The following is a 22,308-nucleotide window of genomic DNA, read 5'->3' as shown; positions in this document are numbered from 1 at the left end:
ATGTTTTCTATGAGGATTTTCTCCTACTCTGGAAAGTTCTTAATATGGACAGAGATGTCAGCAGAGAGCACTGTGGTCATGATGTCAGCAGAGAGCTCTGTGTTCCGAAAAGAAAATAATTTCCTCTGTAGTATTCAGCAGCTAATAAGTACTGGAAGGATTAAGATATTTTTATAGAAATCATTTACAAATCTGTTTAACTTTCTGGCACCAGTTGATAAAAAAAAAAGTTTCCACCCTTTAAACATGCCTATTTTGCTGCAGATATCCTGCAGAGGATTTTGCTGCCCATTAAAGTTGGCCGGCCACAGACTCCTAAATTCAGATTCCAATCAGACCACTAGTCAAACCCAGATCTCATCCCAAACTTTTAAGTTATCTCTGACCCCAGAACAGACTCCTAAATAAATTCAGACCCCAGTCAGACCACTAACTAAATCCAGATCTCATCCCAAACCTCTAAGTTATCTCTGACCCCAGAATAGACCCCTAAATAAATTCAGACCCCAATCAGACCACTAACTAAATCCAGATCTCATCCCAAACCTCTAAGTTATCTCTGACCCCAGAATAGACCCCTAAATAAATTCAGACCCCAATCAGACCACTAACTAAATCCAGATCTCATCCCAAACCTCTAAGTTATCTCTGACCCCAGAACAGACCCCTAAATAAATTAAGACCCCAGTCAGACCACTAAGTCCAGATCTCAGACCAGACTGCTAAACACCATCAGACACCAGACCACTAAGTTAACTCTGACCCCAAATCTGACCCCTGAGTTAACTTAGGCCCCAGATTTATCATTTACTTTTCTTTCTTCCCTTCTTTTCTCTTTCCATCCTTTACTTTTGTCACTCTTGATCCCTTCAGCTTCGGACCTTCCCACAGAGGCTCTGGCAGTGTCGGGCTCATGGATGCTTCCATAGCTGGAGGCAGGGAATTTTTACCAACCATTGGTTAGGATGGAGGCAGGGTAGTCAATTGGCAATTTGAGGATATCATTATAAGGAACGTTTCCACCAAAGTGATGTTATTACAAGAAAACTTTATTGAAATGTGCCCTAGAGGAGGGGTCAGAGTGCTCCTGTTGTGTTTACCTCTCTTAGGGAATTCGTCCAAGTGGGTTTGTGGAAATCGAAAAAAAAAAAAAGACTTTTCCTGACTGCCAGACACTTCAGTCTGTATAGTACAATATTTCTTCCACCCATTGTTCCGTGGCATTGAGTGTCTACAAAACAGGAAGCAGCTTCCTCCAGACCCGCTCAGCTGTAGAGTCACCATCACATCCTCTATCGCAGAGAATTTAAGGTCACGGTGGATTCTGTGTAAAAATGTACAAAGTTTATTATAACCGGGATATTGGATTATTACATGTATTGCACTGAGATATTGGATTATTACATGTATTGCACTGAGATATTGGATTATTACATGTATTGCACTGAGATATTGGATTATTACATGTATTGCACTGAGATATTGGATTATTACATGTGTTGCACTGAGATATTGGATTATTACATGTATTGCACTGAGATATTGGATTATTACATGTATTGCACTGAGATATTGGATTATTACATGTATTGCACTGAGATATTGGATTATTACATGTATTGCACTGAGATATTGGATTATTACATGTATTGCACTGAGATATTGGATTATTACATATGTTGCACTGAGATATTGGATTATTACATGTATTGCACTGAGATATTGGATTATTACATGTATTGCACTAAGATATTGGATTATTACATGTATTGCACTGGGATATTGGATTATTACATGTATTGCACTGAGATATTGGATTATTACATGTATTGCACTGAGATATTGGATTATTACATGTATTGCACTAAGATATTGGATTATTACATGTATTGCACTGAGATATTGGATTATTACATGTGTTGCACTGAGATATTGGATTATTACATGTATTGCACTGAGATATTGGATTATTACATGTATTGCACTGAGATATTGGATTATTACATGTATTGCACTGAGATATTGGATTATTACATGTATTGCACTGAGATATTGGATTATTACATGTATTGCACTGAGATATTGGATTATTACATGTGTTGCACTAAGATATTGGATTATTACATGTATTGCACTGAGATATTGGATTATTACATGTATTGCACTGAGATATTGGATTATTACATGTATTGCACTGAGATATTGGATTATTACATGTATTGCACTGAGATATTGGATTATTACATGTATTGCACTGAGATATTGGATTATTACATATGTTGCACTGAGATATTGGATTATTACATGTATTGCACTGAGATATTGGATTATTACATGTATTGCACTAAGATATTGGATTATTACATGTATTGCACTGGGATATTGGATTATTACATGTATTGCACTGAGATATTGGATTATTACATGTATTGCACTGAGATATTGGATTATTACATGTGTTGCACTGGGATATTGGATTATTACATGTATTGCACTGAGATATTGGATTATTACATGTATTGCACTGAGATATTGGACTATTACATGTATTGCACTGAGATATTGGATTATTACATGTATTGCACTGAGATATTGGATTATTACATGTATTGCACTGAGATATTGGATTATTACATGTATTGCACTGAGATATTGGACTATTACATGTATTGCACTGAGATATTGGATTATTACATGTATTGCACTGAGATATTGGATTATTATATGTATTGCACTGGGATATTGGATTATTACATGTATTGCACTGAGATATTGGATTATTACATGTATTTTACTGAGATATTGGATTATTACATGTGTTGCACTGGGATATTGGATTATTACATGTATTGCACTGAGATATTGGATTATTACATGTATTGCACTGAGATATTGGACTATTACATGTATTGCACTGAGATATTGGATTATTACATGTATTGCACTGAGATATTGGACTATTACATGTATTGCACTGGGATATTGGATTATTACATGTATTGCACTGAGATATTGGATTATTACATGTATTGCACTGAGATATTGGATTATTACATGTATTGCACTGAGATATTGTATTATTACATGTATTGCACTGAGATGTTGGATTATTACATGTATTGCACTGGGATATTGGATTATTACATGTGTTGCACTGAGATATTGGATTATTACATGTATTGCACTGAGATATTGGATTATTACATGTATTGCACTGAGATATTGGATTATTACATGTATTGCACTGAGATATTGGATTATTACATGTATTGCACTGAGATATTGGATTATTACATGTATTGCACTGAGATATTGGATTATTACATGTGTTGCACTGAGATATTGGATTATTACATGTATTGCACTGAGATATTGGATTATTACATGTATTGCACTGAGATATTGGATTATTACATGTATTGCACTGAGATATTGGATTATTACATGTATTGCACTGAGATATTGGATTATTACATGTATTGCACTGAGATATTGGATTATTACATATGTTGCACTGAGATATTGGATTATTACATGTATTGCACTGAGATATTGGATTATTACATGTATTGCACTAAGATATTGGATTATTACATGTATTGCACTGGGATATTGGATTATTACATGTGTTGCACTGAGATATTGGATTATTACATGTATTGCACTGGGATATTGGATTATTACATGTGTTGCACTGAGATATTGGATTATTACATGTGTTGCACTGAGATATTGGATTATTACATGTATTGCACTGAGATATTGGATTATTATATGTATTGCACTGGGATATTGGATTATTACATGTATTTTACTGAGATATTGGATTATTACATGTATTTTACTGAGATATTGGATTATTACATGTGTTGCACTGGGATATTGGATTATTACATGTATTGCACTGAGATATTGGATTATTACATGTATTGCACTGAGATATTGGACTATTACATGTATTGCACTGAGATATTGGATTATTACATGTATTGCACTGAGATATTGGATTATTATATGTATTGCACTGGGATATTGGATTATTACATGTATTGCACTGAGATATTGGATTATTACATGTATTTTACTGAGATATTGGATTATTACATGTGTTGCACTGGGATATTGGATTATTACATGTATTGCACTGAGATATTGGATTATTACATGTATTGCACTGAGATATTGGACTATTACATGTATTGCACTGAGATATTGGATTATTACATGTATTGCACTGAGATATTGGACTATTACATGTATTGCACTGGGATATTGGATTATTACATGTATTGAACTGAGATATTGGATTATTACATGTATTGAACTGAGATATTGGATTATTACATGTATTGCACTGAGATATTGGATTATTACATGTATTGCACTGAGATATTGGATTATTACATGTATTGCACTGGGATATTGGATTATTACATGTATTGCACTGAGATATTGGATTATTACATATGTTACACTGGGATATTGGATTATTACATGTATTGCACTGAGATATTGGATTATTACATGTATTGCACTGAGATATTGGATTATTACATGTATTGCACTGAGATATTGGACTATTACAGTGTCAACTGTTTGGGTGTTCTCAGGACACACATTCAGTTGAATACTATGACGGAGCACAGAGCCACCATCTCCCTGCTCCTCCATACACTCTCACTATAAACTTGCAGCCATGTTGGTGTGATGCTCTAATGTACAATTTCCCAACCTGGGTTCCCCCAACTGTTGCAAAACTACAACTCCCAGCATGCCTGGACAGCCTTTGGCTTTGTTTGATGCAGTAGTGCTATTAAAAACAAAAGGGGCCCTGTCACTATTTGGAAGCACTGATTGGGCATTAGTCACTGTGGGGCACTATTACTGTGTGGAGGCACAAAGTGGGCACTATTACTGTGTGGAGGCACTATGTGGGCACTATTACTGTGTGTAGGCACTATGTGGGCACTATTACTGTGTGTAGGCACTATGTGGGCACTATTACTGTGTGGAGGCACTAAGTGGGCACTATTGCTGTGTGTAGGCACTATGTGGGCACTATTACTCTGTGTAGGCACTATGTGGGCACTATTACTGTGTGTAGGCACTATGTGGGCACTATTACTGTGTGTAGGCACTATGTGGGCACTATTACTGTGTGTAGGCACTATGTGGGCACTACTGTGTGGAGGCACAAAGTGCGCACTATTACTGTGTGGAGGCACTAAGTGGGCACTATTGCTGTGTGTAGGCACTATGTGGGCACTATTACTGTGTGTAGGCACTATGTGGGCACTATTACTGTGTGGAGGCACTATGTGGGCACTATTACTGTGTGGAGGCACTAAGTGGGCACTATTACTGTGTTTATGCATTAAGTGGGCACTTTCTGTGTGGAGGCACTAAGTGGGCACTTCCTGTGTGGAGGCACTAAGTGGGCACTATTACTGTGTGAAGGCACTAAGTGGGCACTTTCTGTGTGGAGGCACTAAGTGGGCACTATTACTGTGTGGAGGCACTAAGTGGGCACTATTACTGTGTGGAGGCACTAAGTGAGCACTATTACTGTGTGGAGGCACTAAGTGGGCACTATTACTGTGTGGAGGCACTAAGTGGGCACTATTACTGTGTGGAGGCACTAAGTGGGCACTATTGCTCTGTCAATATCACTGTGGGGTATTATTACTGTGTGGGGCACAAAGGGAAGCACTGTTAACTGTGTTGGTGCCACCATGGAACCCTATTATTGTGTGGGGCACAGGGAGTACTATCACTGTGTCAATATGGAACAATCTAATAAAGCACAAATATTTTGAATGAATATGCAAAAATGAACAGCAGTGAGAGGTGCTGTGCTGTGATAGGCCAGAGAAGTATGAGAAAGTAAGTCCCTATGTGTACTGCTAGCAAACAACCCAGCTCTGGTCCTACCCCCTAAAATAGCTGTGCACCATAGAAAGGACTCTCAGGGGCTCAATAACAGCAAAGAGAGACCCCAAAAATCACAGTGTAGTCACTCTGAAGGGTGACAAAACCACGCAAAATTCCAATGAGGAATTCCACCCAAAACACTAAGCTTACAGTCCTGACTAACTGATCCAGAGCGAGAGATCAGCTTTGTGATAATTTTATAACAGCTGCCACAGACAAGTCAATAGACAGAAGACAGAAGTGCAGGATGGACCCTTCTATTCATAGCAATTATGGTATGCGCAAAAATTATATCATTATTACTGTTCTACAAATTTTCAAATTTTTTTGTTTCAGAAATAAAATGTGCCATTTCTTAATGAATTTTACATTCTGAATTCAAATCCAATAATGAAATTTGTTAGTTGGCTCTAGTTTTCATGCTACGGACATTTGGACGTTTTCCAACTACAAGTAATAGGCAAATAACACTGTTCTCCAGGTAAAAAGTTGTGAGCATGAAAACACCTGTTCTTACATATTTTTGGGGTGCTGAAAACGAAAATAACATAAAAAAATTTATATTGGCTCTAGTTTCTGTGATATAAGCAACCGACTAATGAAGTAAGGTTTATGAAATGCATTATGTAATTTACACCATAGATTACATTGTCTGTATTGGTGACCAATAGAAAACCGCCAAGCGCACCAAGATGATGCAATATTAGCTAATATTATGTCACCAAATTCTATAAAAGTCACAATATCTGTTGCTTGGCGAGTTCAGGGTGAGTTCACACTGCAGTTACTAACTGCGGGAACCGGATCCGACCTGGACCGTATGTCATTCATTTGAATGAGCTGACCGGAGTCACATAGTGACTCCGGTCGGGTCATTTTTGCCCCGTATCCGGTTTTCGGACTGGACTGAAAAACGTGGTATCCTGCGGTTTTCAGTCCGATCACAAAACTGGATACGGGGCAAAAGTTAGCCAGGTTGGCTAATTCTTGCCCCGTATCCACATAGTGACTCCGGTTGGCTAATTCTTGCCCCGTATCCACATAGTGACTCCGGTTGGCTAATTCTTGCCACGTATCCACATAGTGACTCCGGTTGGTTAATTTTTGCCCCGTATCCACATAGTGACTCCGGTTGGCTAATTTTTGTCCCGTATCCACATAGTGACTCCGGTTGGCTAATTCTTGCCACATATCCTCATAGTGACTCCGGTTGGCTAATTTTTGCCCCGTATCCACATAGTGACTCCGGTTGGCTAATTTTTGCCCCGTATCCACATAGTGACTCCGGTTGGCAAATTTTTGCCCCGTATCCACATAGTGACTCCGGTTGGCTAATTTTTGCCCCGTATACAGTTTTGTGACCGGACTGAAAATCGCAGCATACCACGGTTTTCAGTCCGGTCTGAAAACTGGATACGGGGCAAAAATGTGCCGACCGGAGTCACTATGTGACTCTGGTCGGCTCATTCAAATGAATGAGATACAGTCCAGGTCTGATCCAGTTCCCGTAGTTAGTAAACACAGTTTGAACTCACCCTAAACTCACCAAGCAACAGATACTGTGACTTTTATAGAATTTGGTGACGTAATATTAGCTAATATTGCATCATCTTGGTACGCTTGGCGGTTTTCTATTGGTCACCAATACTGACTATGTAATCTATGGGTCATGCATGTTATAAACCTTACTTCATTAGTTGGTTGCTTATATAATAGAAAATTAGAGCCAACATGCATTTTCTAATGTTATTTTAGTTTTTAGCACCCCAAAATTATGTAAGAACAGCAGGGACTGACAACACTCAGGGCCTGCGGACCAAAAAAATGTAAGGGCCCCCTTGTGATGCTTTGCTGCTGGTCACACTTCTGCCCCTATTCTACCCAAATCCCTCTGCCACCTCTACACACAAAATAAACTGAATTTTATATATAAGAAACACTTTAAGGTAGGTAAAATTATTTTACATGACCAATGATACCAGTATACAAGGAGCAAATATTTACCCCCACACAATAACTGGATAATACCGCCATAGTGTACTGAATAAAACTACTATACACAGACCAGTACACTATACAGGATATGTATACAATATAAGTGATTATATACAGGACCATATGGCGGTAGATATCAGCTGTACACAGGATGTGTATACCATATAAGTGATTATATACAGGACCATATGGCGGTAGATATCAGCTGTACACAAGTATCTGTATACAATATAAGTGATTATATACAGGACCATATGGCGGTAGATATCAGCTGTACACAGGATCTGTTTACAATATAAGTGATTATATACAGGACCATATGGTGGAAGATATCAGCTATACACAGGATCTGTATATAATATAAGTGATTATATACAGGACCATATGGCGGATATCAGCTGTACACAGGATCTGTACACCATAGAAGTGATTACAGTTACATCAAGGGACTCACAATTACGTATTTTCTGATCAGCGGTGTCCTCTTTCCTTTTCTTCTCCGTCCGGATCGACCGCCATGTCGATCTCTTAGCATCTGCAGGACAAACATGTTAGACTTTGCATTTGTCCCGTGTGCCCCACCCCCCTCCTCTACACAATCTTTCCATCTATAAGCCCCTAACTGTAATAAAGCCCTCCTTGGAGTCCTATACAGTAAAAGGGCAGGTAGGTAGGTAGCCAGGTAAATAGTTAACTAGGTAAGTAGATCAGGAAGCCAGATATGTAGGTAGGTGACTAGCCAGGTAGGTAGGTAGGTTGCTAGCTGTTTGTAAGTCAGCCATGTATGAAGGCAAGGTATGTACATAGTTAGGTAGACAGGTATGTAGGTAGGTAGCAAGATATGTAGGTGGGTAGTTAGGCAACCAGGTATGTAGGTAGTTAGATAGCCAGGTATGTAGGTCAGTAGTTAGGCATCCAGGTACAAAGTTAGGTAGCCAGTGAGTTAGTCAAGTAGGTAGCCAGCACCCCCCTCCACCCAGTGGTGGATCCAGAGTCTAGTCTCTGGAGGGGCATTATGAAAACCCCTTCCTATTAGTTTAGTAGTTTGTCTCCATATTAGGTAGGCAGGAACATAGTATATAGTCCTTCGCATTAGGTGTAAGCAGCAGAGTTCCTCCATAGTAGGTGTAGGCAGCAGAGTTTCTCCATAGTGGGTATAAGCAGCAGAGTTCGCCACAGTGGGTGTAGGCAGCAGAGTTCCCCCACAGTAGGTGTAGGCAGCAAGGTCCCCTGACAGTAGGTGTAGGCAGTAGGGTCCCCCGACAGTAGGTGTAGGCAGCAGGGTCCTCCCACAGTAGGTGTAGGCAGCAGGGTCCCCCCACAGTAGGTGTAGGCAGCAAAGTTTTCCCCCCTCCCCCCCCCCCCCAGTAGGTGTAGGCAGCAGAGTTTCAGTCCCCCCCAGTAGGTGTAGACAGCAGAGTTAGATTCCCCCCCCAGTAGGTGTAGGCAGCAGAGTTAGAGCCCCCCCCAGTAGGTGTAGGCAGCAGAGTTAGAGTCCCCCCCCCCCCCAGTAGGTGGAAGCAGCAGAGTTAGCTGGGCCCTTGGATTACATCCGATCGGACCGGCCAGTCAGTCTGCCCCAAAAGAACAGCTGTTTTCATGCTCGCAACTTTTTACCTGTAGAACAGTGAATTATTTGCCACTATGTATTTGAAAAATGGACATGACTTCACAGAAAGGGGGCGTGGTTGTAACAGAAGGGGGTGGTCTTGCCCGCTTGCCAAATTTCTTAGTTTATGCATGTTAGCACGCACAAACTACTGTCGAAATCTGAAATTTGCAGGATTGGAGATTTTAGGGAGGGTGCACAGGCTGGTGCGCTGGCAGGAGACTCCTTTAGTGTGTGATGATTAATTCCCCCCTTAGGCTCCGTACACAACACATATGTCAGGTAACGACCCATTTTTGTCTTTTTTTGGCTTCTATAGGGGGTGATACCCATCGGTATACAGTGCAAATATATACATATTATGGGGAAGATTTATCAAAAACTGTCCTGAGGAAAAGTTGCTGAATTGCCCATAGCAACCAATCAGATCTCTTCTTTCATTTTTCACAGGCCTTTTAAAAAATGAAAGAAGCGATCTGATTGGTTGCTATGGGCAACTCAGCAACTTTTCCTCTGGTCGGATTTGATATGTGTTTTTGCATTAAAAATATTATTAGAAGTAAAGTAAAACTGACCACTTTCAAAATGGTTTAGATCAGTGGTCCCCAAACTGTGGCCCTCCAGATGTTGCAAAACTACAATTCCCAGCATGCCTGGACAGCCGTTGGCTGTCCAGGCATGCTGGGAGTTGTAGTTTTGCAACATCTAGAGGACCACAGTTTGGGGACCACTGGTTTAGATGCCTTCACAGTAAAGTTTCCTGAGTTAACCTTTAGATGGTATTAAGGAGACCTCTAGTGGTAAAAGCGTCGGGTTATTTGCTCACACTTTTTGGTAGACGTGAGGAGTGAAGTTAGAGATGTCAGCCTTCCTTCTTCATTTTTCTTTTTGACATTTTCTCCTGCTCTGGACAGTTCCTGATACGGGCATCAGGTGTCAGCAGAGAGCACTGTGGACAAAACAAAAAAAGAAATTCAAAAAGAAAAGAATTTCCTCTGTAGCATACAGCTGCTAAAAAGTACTGGAAGGGTAAAGATTTTTTAATAGAAGTCATTCACAAATCTGTTTAACTTTCTGGCACCAGTTGATTTTGAAAAAAAAAATAAATAAATAATGTTTTCCACTAGAGTAACCCTTTAAATCCTTAGCAATTTCTGAGCTCAAGACCTACCCCAAAACTACTAGGATCTCGAGTTGGGTTTGCTGTAGATCCGACTAAGTTGCAAATACGTCTCCAGATCCTGCAGGTATGCTTTAATGGGTATACGTTGGCATAACTTTTAGCTGAGATCCCTACATACCAGCGACCTACATGGAAAATCTGGTGTGAACTCAGCCATAGGGTCTATTCACACGGCGGAATTCTGCCTCAAATGAAAGCCCATAGACTTCTATGGGATTCCGCACTCCCATTTACACTTCTGAAAGCGGAAATTCAGAAGTGTGAATGGGAGTGCTGAATCCTATAGAAGTCTATGGGCTTTCCTTTAAAGGGGTTCTCCGCTGCCCTGCCTTCCGGAGCTCCGCTCGCAGCGTCCGGAAGTTTATTACTCTGAACGCTGTGTGCGGGCTTCCGTGGTCGAGGCCGCCCCCTTGTGACGTCACGCCCGCCCCCTCAACGAAAGCCTATGGGAAGGGGGCGTGACAGCGGTCGCACCCCCTTTCCATAGACTTTCATTGAGGGGGCGGGCGTGACGTCAAGAGGGGGTGGGCATGACGTCACAAGGGGGCGGGTGTGACGTCACGAGGGGGGCGGGTGTGACGTCACGAGGGGGCGGCCTCAAACACGGAAGCCCGCACACAGAGTTCGGAGTAATAAACTTCCAGACGCTGCGAGCGGAGCTCCGGAAGGCAGGGCAGTGGAGAACCCCTTTAAGGGGAAAATCCTTATGCGGAAATTCTGCTGTGTGAATAGACCCTAAGGGCAACCTAATTCTGCAAAAATTCCACACGAAATCCGCACAAGCCAGAAACCACCCAAGGAAGCGGAAGCGAAATTTGGGCAGAAATTCCCCCCTTGTGAATAGACCCTTAGCCTATGTTCACACAGCAGAATGTTCAAAATTTGCGGGCAGACATTCAGCAAACCGCAGGCGCTGGCGGAACATGTGGTGCTTGGACAGCTTGGATATGCCCTGTAATTCCCAGTCTTTTGGATATGCAAATGACCTGCTTGGTGAACGGTGACGTCCGGCCGGCATCTTCATTGCCACTCCTTCCCTGTACTGAGCTATGCAGACGAATGGAGCTCCACTGTGCAGCATAACACCTCTCCTCTATATGCCCAATAGCCGCGCCCACAGTATAGTAAGCTCAGTACAGGGGAGGAGTGACAATGAAGATGCCAGCTGGACGCCACAGTGCACCAAGCAGGTCATTTGCATATCCAGAAGACCTGGGATTGCAGCAGAATGGAGGCACGGATTGGGGAATGGTAAGTATAATATTCATCAGTATCACCCACACTACCAGCCTGTAACAAGTGAGTGCGGGTGCTACTGATGACAGATTCCCTTTAAGAGTAGGGTCAAAAAAGCGAGCTCCCTGCTCCGGCTGGGACACACAGAGCTAACATGAAATACATTGTGGATGCGCTACGTGTGACTCTACCCTAAAAGGGTTCTTCTGGATTAGAAAACCAGAGCCAAAAACAGTGCCACCTCTGTCCTCAGGTTGTGTGTGGTATTGCAGTCCAGTTCCGTTGAAGTAAATGGAGCTAAGCTGTAATATCCCACACAACCTGAGGACAAGGGTTGCGCTGTTTTTAGATTAAAGGGGTACTCCGGTGGAAAACTTTTTTTTTTTAAATCAACTGGTACCAGAAAGTTGAACAGATTTGTAAATGACTTTTATTAAAAAAATCTCAATCCTTCCAGTACTTATTAGCTGCTGAATACTACAGAGGAAATGATTTTCTTTTTGGAACACAGTGCTCTCTGCTGAATCAAGAGCGCAGTGCTCTCTACTGACATCTCTGTTCTATTTTAGGAACTGTCCAGAGCAGCATATGTTTGCTATGGGGATTTTCTCCTACTCTGGACAGTTCTTAAAATGGACAGAGATGTCAGCAGAGAGCACTGTGCTCGTGATGTCAGCAGAGAGCTCTGTGTTCCAAAAAAAAAAAAAAAAAAGAATTTCCTCTGTAGTATTTAGCAGCTAATAAATACTGGAAGGATTAAGATTTTTCATAGAAGTAATTTACAAATCTGTTTAACTTTCTGGCACCAGTTGATTTAAAAAAAATAAAAATAAAAGTTTTCCACTGGAGTACCCCTTTAAATTAGCTCTGTTTTTTTTTATTCCTGGATAACTGCTTTAAAAAGTGTGACTGTCATTTGAAAAAAAAAATTTCAGACAAGACAAAAGTTTAGATTGTGTCAAGTCTCAGTTACTTACAGCACCTCATTCCCCAGCTGTCACTCAAACCTGACCCTTTTACTGCATAAGTCTATGGAGAGAAAAGGTCGGACGGAGCAGCCAGCCTGGGAGTGAAGTATATTGCTGCGCACTTCACAGGGTTATAACTCACGATCACGGTGGGTCTCAGGACTGAGACCAGATGCGATCTAAGCTTTTGACAGGTCTGGACAACATATAAAAAAATTATTCAACTAACAGTGACACTTTAAAGGGGTTAAAAAACAGGAAAACAGAACTAATATATTCTCAGTTTGTGTGCGGTATTACAACTTGGCTCTATTCACTTCTATGGAACTGAACTATGCAACATCTGGAGGTCCACAATTTGGAGACCACTAGACTTTTGTTTCCCAAACAGGGTGCCCCCAGCTTTTGCAAAACTACAACTCCCAGCATAACCCAGAAAGCCAACAGCTCTCCAGGCATGCTTGGAGTTGTAGTTGGACAACATCCAGCCATCCAACATTCAGCTAATGGCTGTCCAGGCATGCTGGGAGTTGTAGTTTTGCAACAGCTGGAGGTCCACAGATTGGAGACCACTAGGCTATTGTTTCCCAACCAGGGTGCCTTCAGCTGTTCAAAACTACAATTCTCAGCATACCCACATAGCCGACGGTTCTTCAGGCATGTTAGGAGTTGTAGTTCGGCAACATCCTGCCATCCAACATCCAGCCAATGGCTGTGCGGGCATGCTGGGAGTTGTAGTTTTGCAACAGCAGGAGGTCCACAGTTTGGACACCACTAGGCTATTGTTTCCTAACCAGTGTGCCTCCAGCCGTTGCAAAACTACACCTCCCAGCATGCCCGGACAGCCGTTGGCTGTCCGGGCATGCTGGGAGTTGTAGTTTTGCAGCATTTTGAGGTTTAAAATTTGGTGACCCCTCTTTTACACTATACTAGATGGTTGTTGGACAAATTGTAGATGCCATTGCCCCTTTGCACACCATAGAAAAACTTGTCCTAAAAACAATATATTTTTAGGTGAAACATTTAGCAATTTAAATAAAAAGTCTGCCCCCTCCCGGGCTCAGCTTTTCTACATTCAAAACTGTAAGCGTTTCATACCTCCCACCAGCGGGTGTCGCTGTTCGCACGTCCGAGGGCACTTATTACTCTGGGATGCGGCGCTCTATAACACCGCTCCGCTCGCTCTATCGTCCGCAGTTTCCGGTGACGTGTTTCCGGCGTTTCTAGTGCTGAGCTCAGCTCTGTAGGAAGATGGTTCTGCTTGAGAGTGAACAGGTGAGGGGCACGGAGAGGGGGCCCGGGCAGACCTGGCGACATGCAGGGGGGTGACCGGGGCATCATGTGACATATGGTGTTATAAAATGTACTGTGGGGAGGCTGTAACTCCCAACACCCACCAGGGGTGGCAGTATATCCACACAGCTTATAATATAACCACAATAGCTTATAATGGGGTCTGACCTCTGGGGCCCCTGTAATCCTAAGGGGACCCCAAACTCCAATTACATTGAAGCAGTGTTGCTGCCTCTCCATTCATTCCCTATGGGAGCAGAGGAAACAGCTTCATTGTAATGAGCGGACAGGGGGTCCTTGTTCCTGAGATCACATGGGAGGGGCCCTGTGCCCCAGATAACTTTCTCAGGTGGGAATAGCCCTTTAAGGCAACGCTCACACTTGGCGCATATGATTCCCTCTGGCTGCACCTCCTGTCACTGCTGCTGCCCTCCCTCTGGCTGCACCTCCTGTCACTGCTGCTGCCCTCCCTCTGGCTGCACCTCCTGTCACTGCTGCTGCCCTCCCTCTGGCTGCACCTCCTGTCACTGCTGCTGCCCTCCCTCTGGCTGCACCTCCTGTCACTGCTGCTGCCCTCCCTCTGGCTGCACCTCCTGTCACTGCTGCTGCCCTCCCTCTGGCTGCACCTCCTGTCACTGCTGCTGCCCTCCCTCTGGCTGCACCTCCTGTCACTGCTGCTGCCCTCCCTCTGGCTGCACCTCCTGTCACTGCTGCTGCCCTCCCTCTGGCTGCACCTCCTGTCACTGCTGCTGCCCTCCCTCTGGCTGCACCTCCTGTCACTGCTGCTGCCCTCCCTCTGGCTGCACCTCCTGTCACTGCTGCTGCCCTCCCTCTGGCTGCACCTCCTGTCACTGCTGCTGCCCTCCCTCTGGCTGCACCTCCTGTCACTGCTGCTGCCCTCCCTCTGGCTGCACCCCCTGTCACTCATTCCCTCCCTCTGGCTGCACCCCCTGTCACTCATTCCCTCCCTCTGGCTGCACCCCCTGTCACTCATTCCCTCCCTCTGGCTGCACCCCCTGTCACTCATTCCCTCCCTCTGGCTGAACCTCCTCTTAATGCTGCCGCCCTCCCTCTGGCTGAACCTCCTGTCATTCATTCCCTCCCTACTGTCATTCATTCCCTCCAGCTGCACCTCCTGTCACTGCTGCCGCCCTCCCTCTGGCTTCACCTCCTGGCATTCATTCAAATGCTAGATTCTGTATTAATAGTAATAGTTAAGGATTTGCTGCTACATATCAGGGGATTTCTCCAATTGACTATTGGTGGTAATGTAAAAATCTTTATTTTTTTTGCAGTTTTTGACAGAGCTCACACGTCTGTTCCAGAAATGCCGAACAACTGGAAGTGTCTTTATTACGTTAAAGAAATGTAAGTATATAGTATGTGCCTCCAGCTGTTCTCATCAGTTCGGTGTTCCTCTTTACAATCCAGCTTATATGTAGTAGATTACAGAATGATTTGCTATTGCACATTACAGGGGGTTATCCAGGAATATAAGGGGAAGAAAATGCTGCTTTCTTTCACAAACGACGCCACCCCTGCGTCCTGAAGAGGTTAAAGGAGAACTCCAGACCATAAAAATTGTCCCCCATAGTGCCGGCAGTAAAAAAAAAAATGTACATACCTTCCTCCGCTCCCCCGGGGGCTCCGGTCTCCGCCGCGAGCCACTTCCTGGTGGCCAATCACCAGCTGCAGCGCAGTCCGACTCGGCCGGTGATAGGCTGAGCGGTAGTGTGAAAACGCTTCACTACACCGGCACCTGCTGCCGCTCAGCCTATCGCCAGCCGAGTCGGACTGCGCTGCGGCTGGTGATTGGCTGATTCATCCGACCACGGGCAACCAGGAAGTGGATCGCGACGGAGACCGGAGCCGGTTACCGGAGGCCCCGGGGGAGCGGAGGAAGGTATGTACATCTTTATTTTTTTACTGCCGGCACTATGGGGGACAATTTTTATGGTCTGGAGTTCTCCTTTAAGATCCCAGAGATAGCAAAGTGCTGTACTAAATCCCACTTTTTTTTACATAAGGGAATTTTTCGCACAGCAATAACTAAGTAATAAAAAAAAAAAACAGATTATCCACAAAATGTGTGTATAACTTTATTGAACTGCACACAAGTGCTTCCTGCTGTGCAACTCCTAATAGCAGATCTGTCATGTTACTTATAAAGTGCTGCCCAACTATTGCCTAATGTGATTGGGGTCTGATACTGTACAGCGACCTGGTGTCAGGAGTAGAGATGAGCGAACTTACAGTAAATTCGATTCGTCACGAACTTCTCGGCTCGGCAGTTGATGACTTATCCTGCATAAATTAGTTCAGCTTTCCGGTGCTCCGGTGGGCTGGAAAAGGTGGATACAGTCCTAGGAAAGAGTCTCCTAGGACTGTATCCACCTTTTCCAGCCCACCGGAGCACCGGAAAGCTGAACTAATGTATGCAGGATAAGTCATCAACTGCCGAGCCGAGAAGTTCGTGACAAATCGAATTTACTGTAAGTTCGCTCATCTCTAGTGATGATGTGACACTGTTACCGGTCACTGGAGATCATGAACCATGTAAAGCAAAGAAACAGATCATCCAGCTCTCCTCCCCCAGGGCCCTGCAGGGAAACAGTGAATAAGCCAATTACTTGCTGCGGGTTTACAGGAACCTATGGAAGTCAAGTACTCCATAATTTTAACAATTTAAAAAAATAATAATAATTATTAAAAAAAAATAAATCTTGGAAAATGATACACACTACTCAAAAAAATAAAGGAAACACTTAAACAACACAATATAACTCCAAGTCACTGACACTTGTGTGAAATCCCACTGTCCACTCAGGAAGAACACTGATTGACAATCAATTTCACATGGAACAGACAACAGGTGGAAATTATAGGCAATTAGCAAGACACCCCCAATAAAGGAGTGGTTCTGCAGGTGGTGACCACTTCTCCGTTCCTATGCTTCCTGGCTGATGTTTTGGTCACTTTTGAATGCTGGCGGTGCTTTCACTCTAGTGGTCGCATGAGACGGATTCTACAGCCCACACAAGTTGCTCAGGTGCAGCTCATCCAGGATGGCAAATCAATGCGAGCTGTGGCAAGAAGGTTTGCTGTGTCTGTCAGCGTAGTGTCCAGAGCATGGAGGCGCTACCAGCAGACAGGCCAGTACATCAGGAGACGTGGAAGAGGCCGTACGAGGGCAACAACCCAAGGTTGTCAAATTCACCACTGGCGCCCTGTGCTCTTCACAGATGAAAGTAGGCTCACACTGAGCACATGTGACAGACGTGACAGAGTCTAGAGACGCTGTACAAAATGTTCTGCTGCCTGCAACATCCTCCAGCATGACCGGTTTGGCGGTGGGTCAGTAATGGTGTGGGGTGGCATTTCTTTGGGGGGCCGCACAGCCCTCCATGTGCTTGCCAGAGGTAGCCTGACTGTCATTAGGTACTGAGATGAGATCCTCAGACCCCTTGTGAGACCATATGCTGGTGCGGTTGGCCCTGGGATCCTCCTAATACAAGACAATGCTAGACCTCATGTGGCTGGAGTGTGTCAGCAGTTCCTGCAAGAGGAAGGCATTGATGCTATGGACTGGCCCCCCAGTTCCCCAGACCGGAATCCGATTGAGCACATCTGGGACATCATGTCTTGCTCCATCCACCACAGACTGTCCAGGAGTTGGCGGATGCTTTAGTCCAGGTCTGGGAGGACATCCCTCAGGAGACCATCCACCACCTCATCAGGAGCATGCCCAGGCGTTGTAGGGAGGTCATACGGGCACATGGAGGCCACACACACTACTGAGCCTCATTGGGACTTGTTTTAAGGACATTACATCAGTGACCAGGTGCTATGACTAAAAACCAGTACGGTACATGTAGGAAAAGACCGCTGAGCTATTGCCTGCAGCATCACATGTGACATCATTGCTGCAGGGGACACAGGAGCGGAGGTGGATTTTAGGGGTGAAGAACAGAACAAGGCGGCCTGCGTCAGCCATATCCAACTTATCCTTGTGGTGACCTCAGGCATAGGGTGTACAATACTTCATTAGTTAAGTCTTATTTGTTACCTTATTATTCACAGACGATGGCCGAACAAAGCCGCTTCCTGCTAAAGGCCATTCCGAAAGCTTCGAACCAGCGGACAACAAGTGTCTATTGAGAGCCACAGATGGAAAACGAAAGATCAGCACTGTGGTGAGTGGCAGTAAAAGGGGGGGGGGGGATGTCTTCCTAGACACGCGCACGATACTCATGTATTGTCTTCTGTCTCCACAGGTCAGTTCCAAAGATGTAAACAAGTTTCAGATGGTAAGTGCAACATGTTATGGTGTCAGCAGGATGTCGTATAGGTTGGGCTCTTAAAGGGGTACTCCAGGGGAAAACTTTTTTTTATTTATTTTTTTTTAAAGTCAACTGGTGCCAGAAAGTTAAACAGATTTGTAAATTACTTTTATTAAAAAAATCTTAATCCTTCCAGTACTTATTAGCTGCTAAATACTACAGAGGAAATGATTTTCTTTTTGGAACACAGAGCTCTCTGCTGACATCACGAGCACAGTGCTCTCTGCTGACATCTCTGTCTATTTTAGGAACTGTCCAGAGTAGGAGAAAATCCCCATAGCAAACATGTGCTGCTCTGGACAGTTCCTAAATGTTTGCTATGGGGATTTTCTCCTTTTCTGGACAGTTCTTAAAATGGACAGAGATGTCAGCAGAGTGCTCTGTGTTCCAAAAAGAAAATTAATTTCCTCTGTAGTTTTCAGCAGCTAATAAGTACTGGAAGGATTAAGATTTTTTTTTAATAGAAGTAATTCACAAATCTGTTTAACTTTCTGGCACTAGTTGATTAAAAAAAAAGTTTTCCACCGGAGTACCCCTTTAAATGTTCTTTACAACAGTGTTTCCCAACCAGGGTGCCTCCAGCTTTTGCAAAACTACAACTCCCAGCATGCCCGGACAGCCAAAGGCTGTCCGGGCATGCTGAGAGTTGTAGTTTTGCAACAACTGGAGGCACACTGATTGGAAAACACTACTCTAAATGATAGTTTCTCAAGCAGTGTGCCTCCAGCTGTTGCAAAACTACAACTCCCAGCATGCCCGGACAGCCTTCGGCTGTCCGGGCATGCTGGGAATTGTAGTTTTGCAACAGCTGGAGGCACACTGCTTGTCAAAACTTGCATGAAGAGAGGTGAGTGAATCGAATGTATATTATATTAAATATTTCTCCTGCTGTGAAAGTGTCAGGTTTGGCACCCTGGGGTTGGATACAATTAGAGATGAGCGAACTTACAGTAAATTCGATTCGTCACAAACTTCTCAGCTCGGCGGTTGCTGACTTTTCCTGCATAAATTAGTTCAGCTTTCCGGTGCTCCGGTGGGCTGGAAAAGGTGGATACAGTCCTAGGAAAGAGTCTCCTAGGACTGTATCCACCTTTTCCAGCCCACGGGAGCACCTGAAAGCTGAACTAATTTATGCAGGAAAAGTCATCAACTGCCGAGCCGAGAAGTTTGTGACGAATTGAATTTACTGTAAGTTCGCTCATCTCTAGATACAATCCTAGGACACCTCAGTGCCGTACCTGAAGTCCGCTCTGCTATTTTTGGCACTTGGCAGAACAAATCTTGTAAGACGAAACAAAGCGAGGACCCACTTGGCAATGTTTACTGTAGGATCACTTTGCTATAAATTCTATTTAGAGGGGGAAAAAGTGGTCAGAAATGGGCTCAAATGCTAAATATACCTAGAGGATGGGAGGGGGGTTCATTGGTTGCATGCTAAAGGGGTTATCCGTGGGAACAAAACTTATTCACAGGATAAGGGGATAAGTGTCTGATCATGGGGGGGGTTCTGAACTCTTGGGACCCCCGCAATCTCCAAGAGTGGGGACTGGCTCTCACCACTCAACAAACCATTCTTGAGCGTTCTGTCCTGTAGCTTCAGAGATGAACTGGACTGATACGGGATATCTAGGAATAGAAAAACGGATCTGAGATTCATTTGAAAACTGCACCACGCCTGTCCTCAGGTTGTGTGTGGTATTACCACTTGGCTCTAACTTAAACCACTTAAAGGGGTACTCCGGTGAAAATCCTTCCGGTACTTATTAGCTGCTGAATACTACAGTGGAAATTCTTTTCTTTTTGGAATGCTCTCTGATGACATCACAAGCACAGTTCTCTCTGCTGACGTTATTATAATAATAATGACACTTTATTTATTGTTGTCCTTAGTGGGATTTGAACCCAAGTCCCCAGCAGTGCAAGGCAGCAGTGCTAACCACTGAGCCACCATGCTGCCCTTAGCATATATCTGCTATGCATGGTTGCTAAAATGGACAGAGATGTCAGCCTTTGGCTGTCCGGGCATGCTGGGAGTTGTAGTTTTGCAACAGCTGGAGGCTCCCTGCTTGGGAAACACTGACATAGACAGTGATTACAGCTCCCAGCAGATCTTTCCTACTTTTATATGTAAGGATTTGCTTTATCTCTATTAGTTTTCTACTTATTTTTCTTTAATCCTCACTTTTTTTTTCTTATTTTTGGATGACATTTTGGTGGCTTCAGAACCAATTACCCGGTTTCCATAGAGTTCTGGTCTCATCATACAATGGTTTCAACATACAATGGTCGTCCCGGAACCAATTAATATTGTAACTTGAGGGACCACTGTATTCCTTTTTAGACTGGAAACTAGAACAGGAACATTTGGAACAATGGAGCCTTGTATTCTGCAATACGTAACATTTACTCTTCTTATTCCAGGCTTATTCCAACCTACTCCGTGCAAATATGGACGGACTGAAAAAGAAGGATAAGAAAAGTAAAACAAAGAAAAGCAGCGCCAACCAGTGATGGCCTTTTGGACTCTTATTTGATCTAGAGGAGAGCAGTGAGGACGAGCGCAGCCTATAGAAGACTATAAGGCCAGTAACACATGGGGCCATACACATGCTTCACTCTGCTGCCACCGCCTCTTATATTTTAGGAGTACTTTTTGTTTTATTTTATTTTTTATTTTTTTTTGTTATCGGAAGATATATTCTTTAAGTTTACTGTACAGGTTGTCTGGTTCGGACAAACACTTCCATTAAAATGATACTGTAAAATATACTCTGACAGCACCGTAGTGACATTCCTGACTAAAACTATTATAATGTATCATCTGATCTGCTACAAACGAATGAGGTGATGGCCATGTGCTCTGCGGAACATCTGCCCCAAAAGTAAATCCCAGAGTGATGGGTCTGTGGGACTATTTTGGGGCACGGATGTATTGAGTAAATCAGATCTCCCCCACAGCTGATTGGCTGTAGGACAAACTGTTTGCACGTCTGATGCTTATTCATCAACCTAAAGCGTAACTACAATCGCGCTCCGACGGCAGAACATTTCTCTAAAAGGGGTACTCCGGCCCTAAGACATTTTGTTCCTTATCCAAAGGATAGGGGATGAGATGTCTGGCCGCAGGGGTCCCACCGCTGGGGACCCCCGCAATCTTGGATTTGGCACCCACCTCTTTGAGCTGCACGCCGCGCTGCCAGCTCACAAATTGCCGGGCGCCGACCACAGGGCCGGAGTATCGTGATGTCATGGCTCCGCCCCCGTGTGACATCACGCCCCCACAATGCAAGTCTATGGGAGGGGGCGTGACTACAGCATCTGCGGAGTCCACAAGGAAATGTAGTGCTGTCTATGAGACGACGCATTTCCGAGCGGTCCTAGCGGCTGCCGGATACGGCAAATGTGTGGAATGTCCGCTGCAAACACTACCTTTTAAAGGGGTACTCCGCCCCTAGACATCTTATCCTATCCAAAGGATAGGGGATGAGATGTCTAATCATGGGGGTCCGGACACTCGGATCCCCCGTGATCTCTGGCCCAGCACCCCCGCATTTTGAACACTTTTATGTTCTGAATGCCCTCTGTGCTAGGTTTCGGGCAGCTGTGGTCATCACCTCGAACACCCCCCCCCCCCCCCTCACTCCCCCCCCCCTCCTCCATTAAAGAGGTGCTCCAGGGAAGTTAAGAAAAACAAAAATGCCCCAAAGCCACCACAATACCCATTCTGTGTCCCTTGTAGTTATCCATGTGATT

At 44.0% G+C, this 22,308-nt stretch overlaps 1 protein-coding gene and 1 long non-coding RNA gene across 3 annotated transcripts; one reads left to right on the top strand and one right to left on the bottom strand.

Annotated features, from left to right (window-relative positions):
* Positions 1–326: 326 nt before the first annotated feature.
* On the bottom strand, positions 327–14,089 carry LOC130294876 (uncharacterized). Its single transcript, XR_008848643.1, has 4 exons — positions 14,021–14,089; positions 10,362–10,484; positions 8,381–8,461; positions 327–1,324 (listed from the first exon to the last, which is right to left on the bottom strand). It is a non-coding gene; the product is annotated as an uncharacterized LOC130294876 (long non-coding RNA).
* On the top strand, positions 9,758–21,324 carry SRP14 (signal recognition particle 14). Of its 2 annotated transcripts, none has more exons than XM_056545009.1 (5): positions 9,758–9,817; positions 15,511–15,583; positions 18,296–18,408; positions 18,490–18,522; positions 20,977–21,324. In XM_056545009.1, exons 1-5 carry the CDS (start codon positions 9,773–9,775, stop codon positions 21,064–21,066), a joined length of 354 nt encoding a protein of 117 aa, XP_056400984.1. In that variant the 5' UTR covers positions 9,758–9,772; the 3' UTR covers positions 21,067–21,324. The 2 variants fall into 2 exon arrangements, with proteins under 2 accessions (XP_056400984.1, XP_056400985.1); XM_056545010.1 differs by lacking the exon at positions 9,758–9,817 and adding an exon at positions 14,085–14,197.
* Positions 21,325–22,308: the final 984 nt, after the last annotated feature.

This window comes from Hyla sarda, chromosome 11, assembly GCF_029499605.1.
Source record: "Hyla sarda isolate aHylSar1 chromosome 11, aHylSar1.hap1, whole genome shotgun sequence".
Taxonomy (NCBI): Eukaryota; Metazoa; Chordata; class Amphibia; order Anura; family Hylidae; genus Hyla; species Hyla sarda.
The sequence above is the reverse complement of the archived record's forward strand: the minus strand, read 5'-3'. Positions and strand labels throughout refer to the sequence as shown.

What these genes read in the sequence shown, in the direction of transcription:
- SRP14 (XM_056545009.1), top strand. Translation starts at nt 9,773, where the DNA reads ATGATTAATTCCCCCCTTAGGCTCCGTACACAACACATATGTCAG. An exon ending in GTACACAACACATATGTCAG is followed by an intron (nt 9,818 to 15,510) that starts GTAACGACCCAT and finishes TTTTTTTTGCAG; the next exon opens with TTTTTGACAGAGCTCACACG. An exon ending in ATGTAAACAAGTTTCAGATG is followed by an intron (nt 18,523 to 20,976) that starts GTAAGTGCAACA and finishes TTCTTATTCCAG; the next exon opens with GCTTATTCCAACCTACTCCG.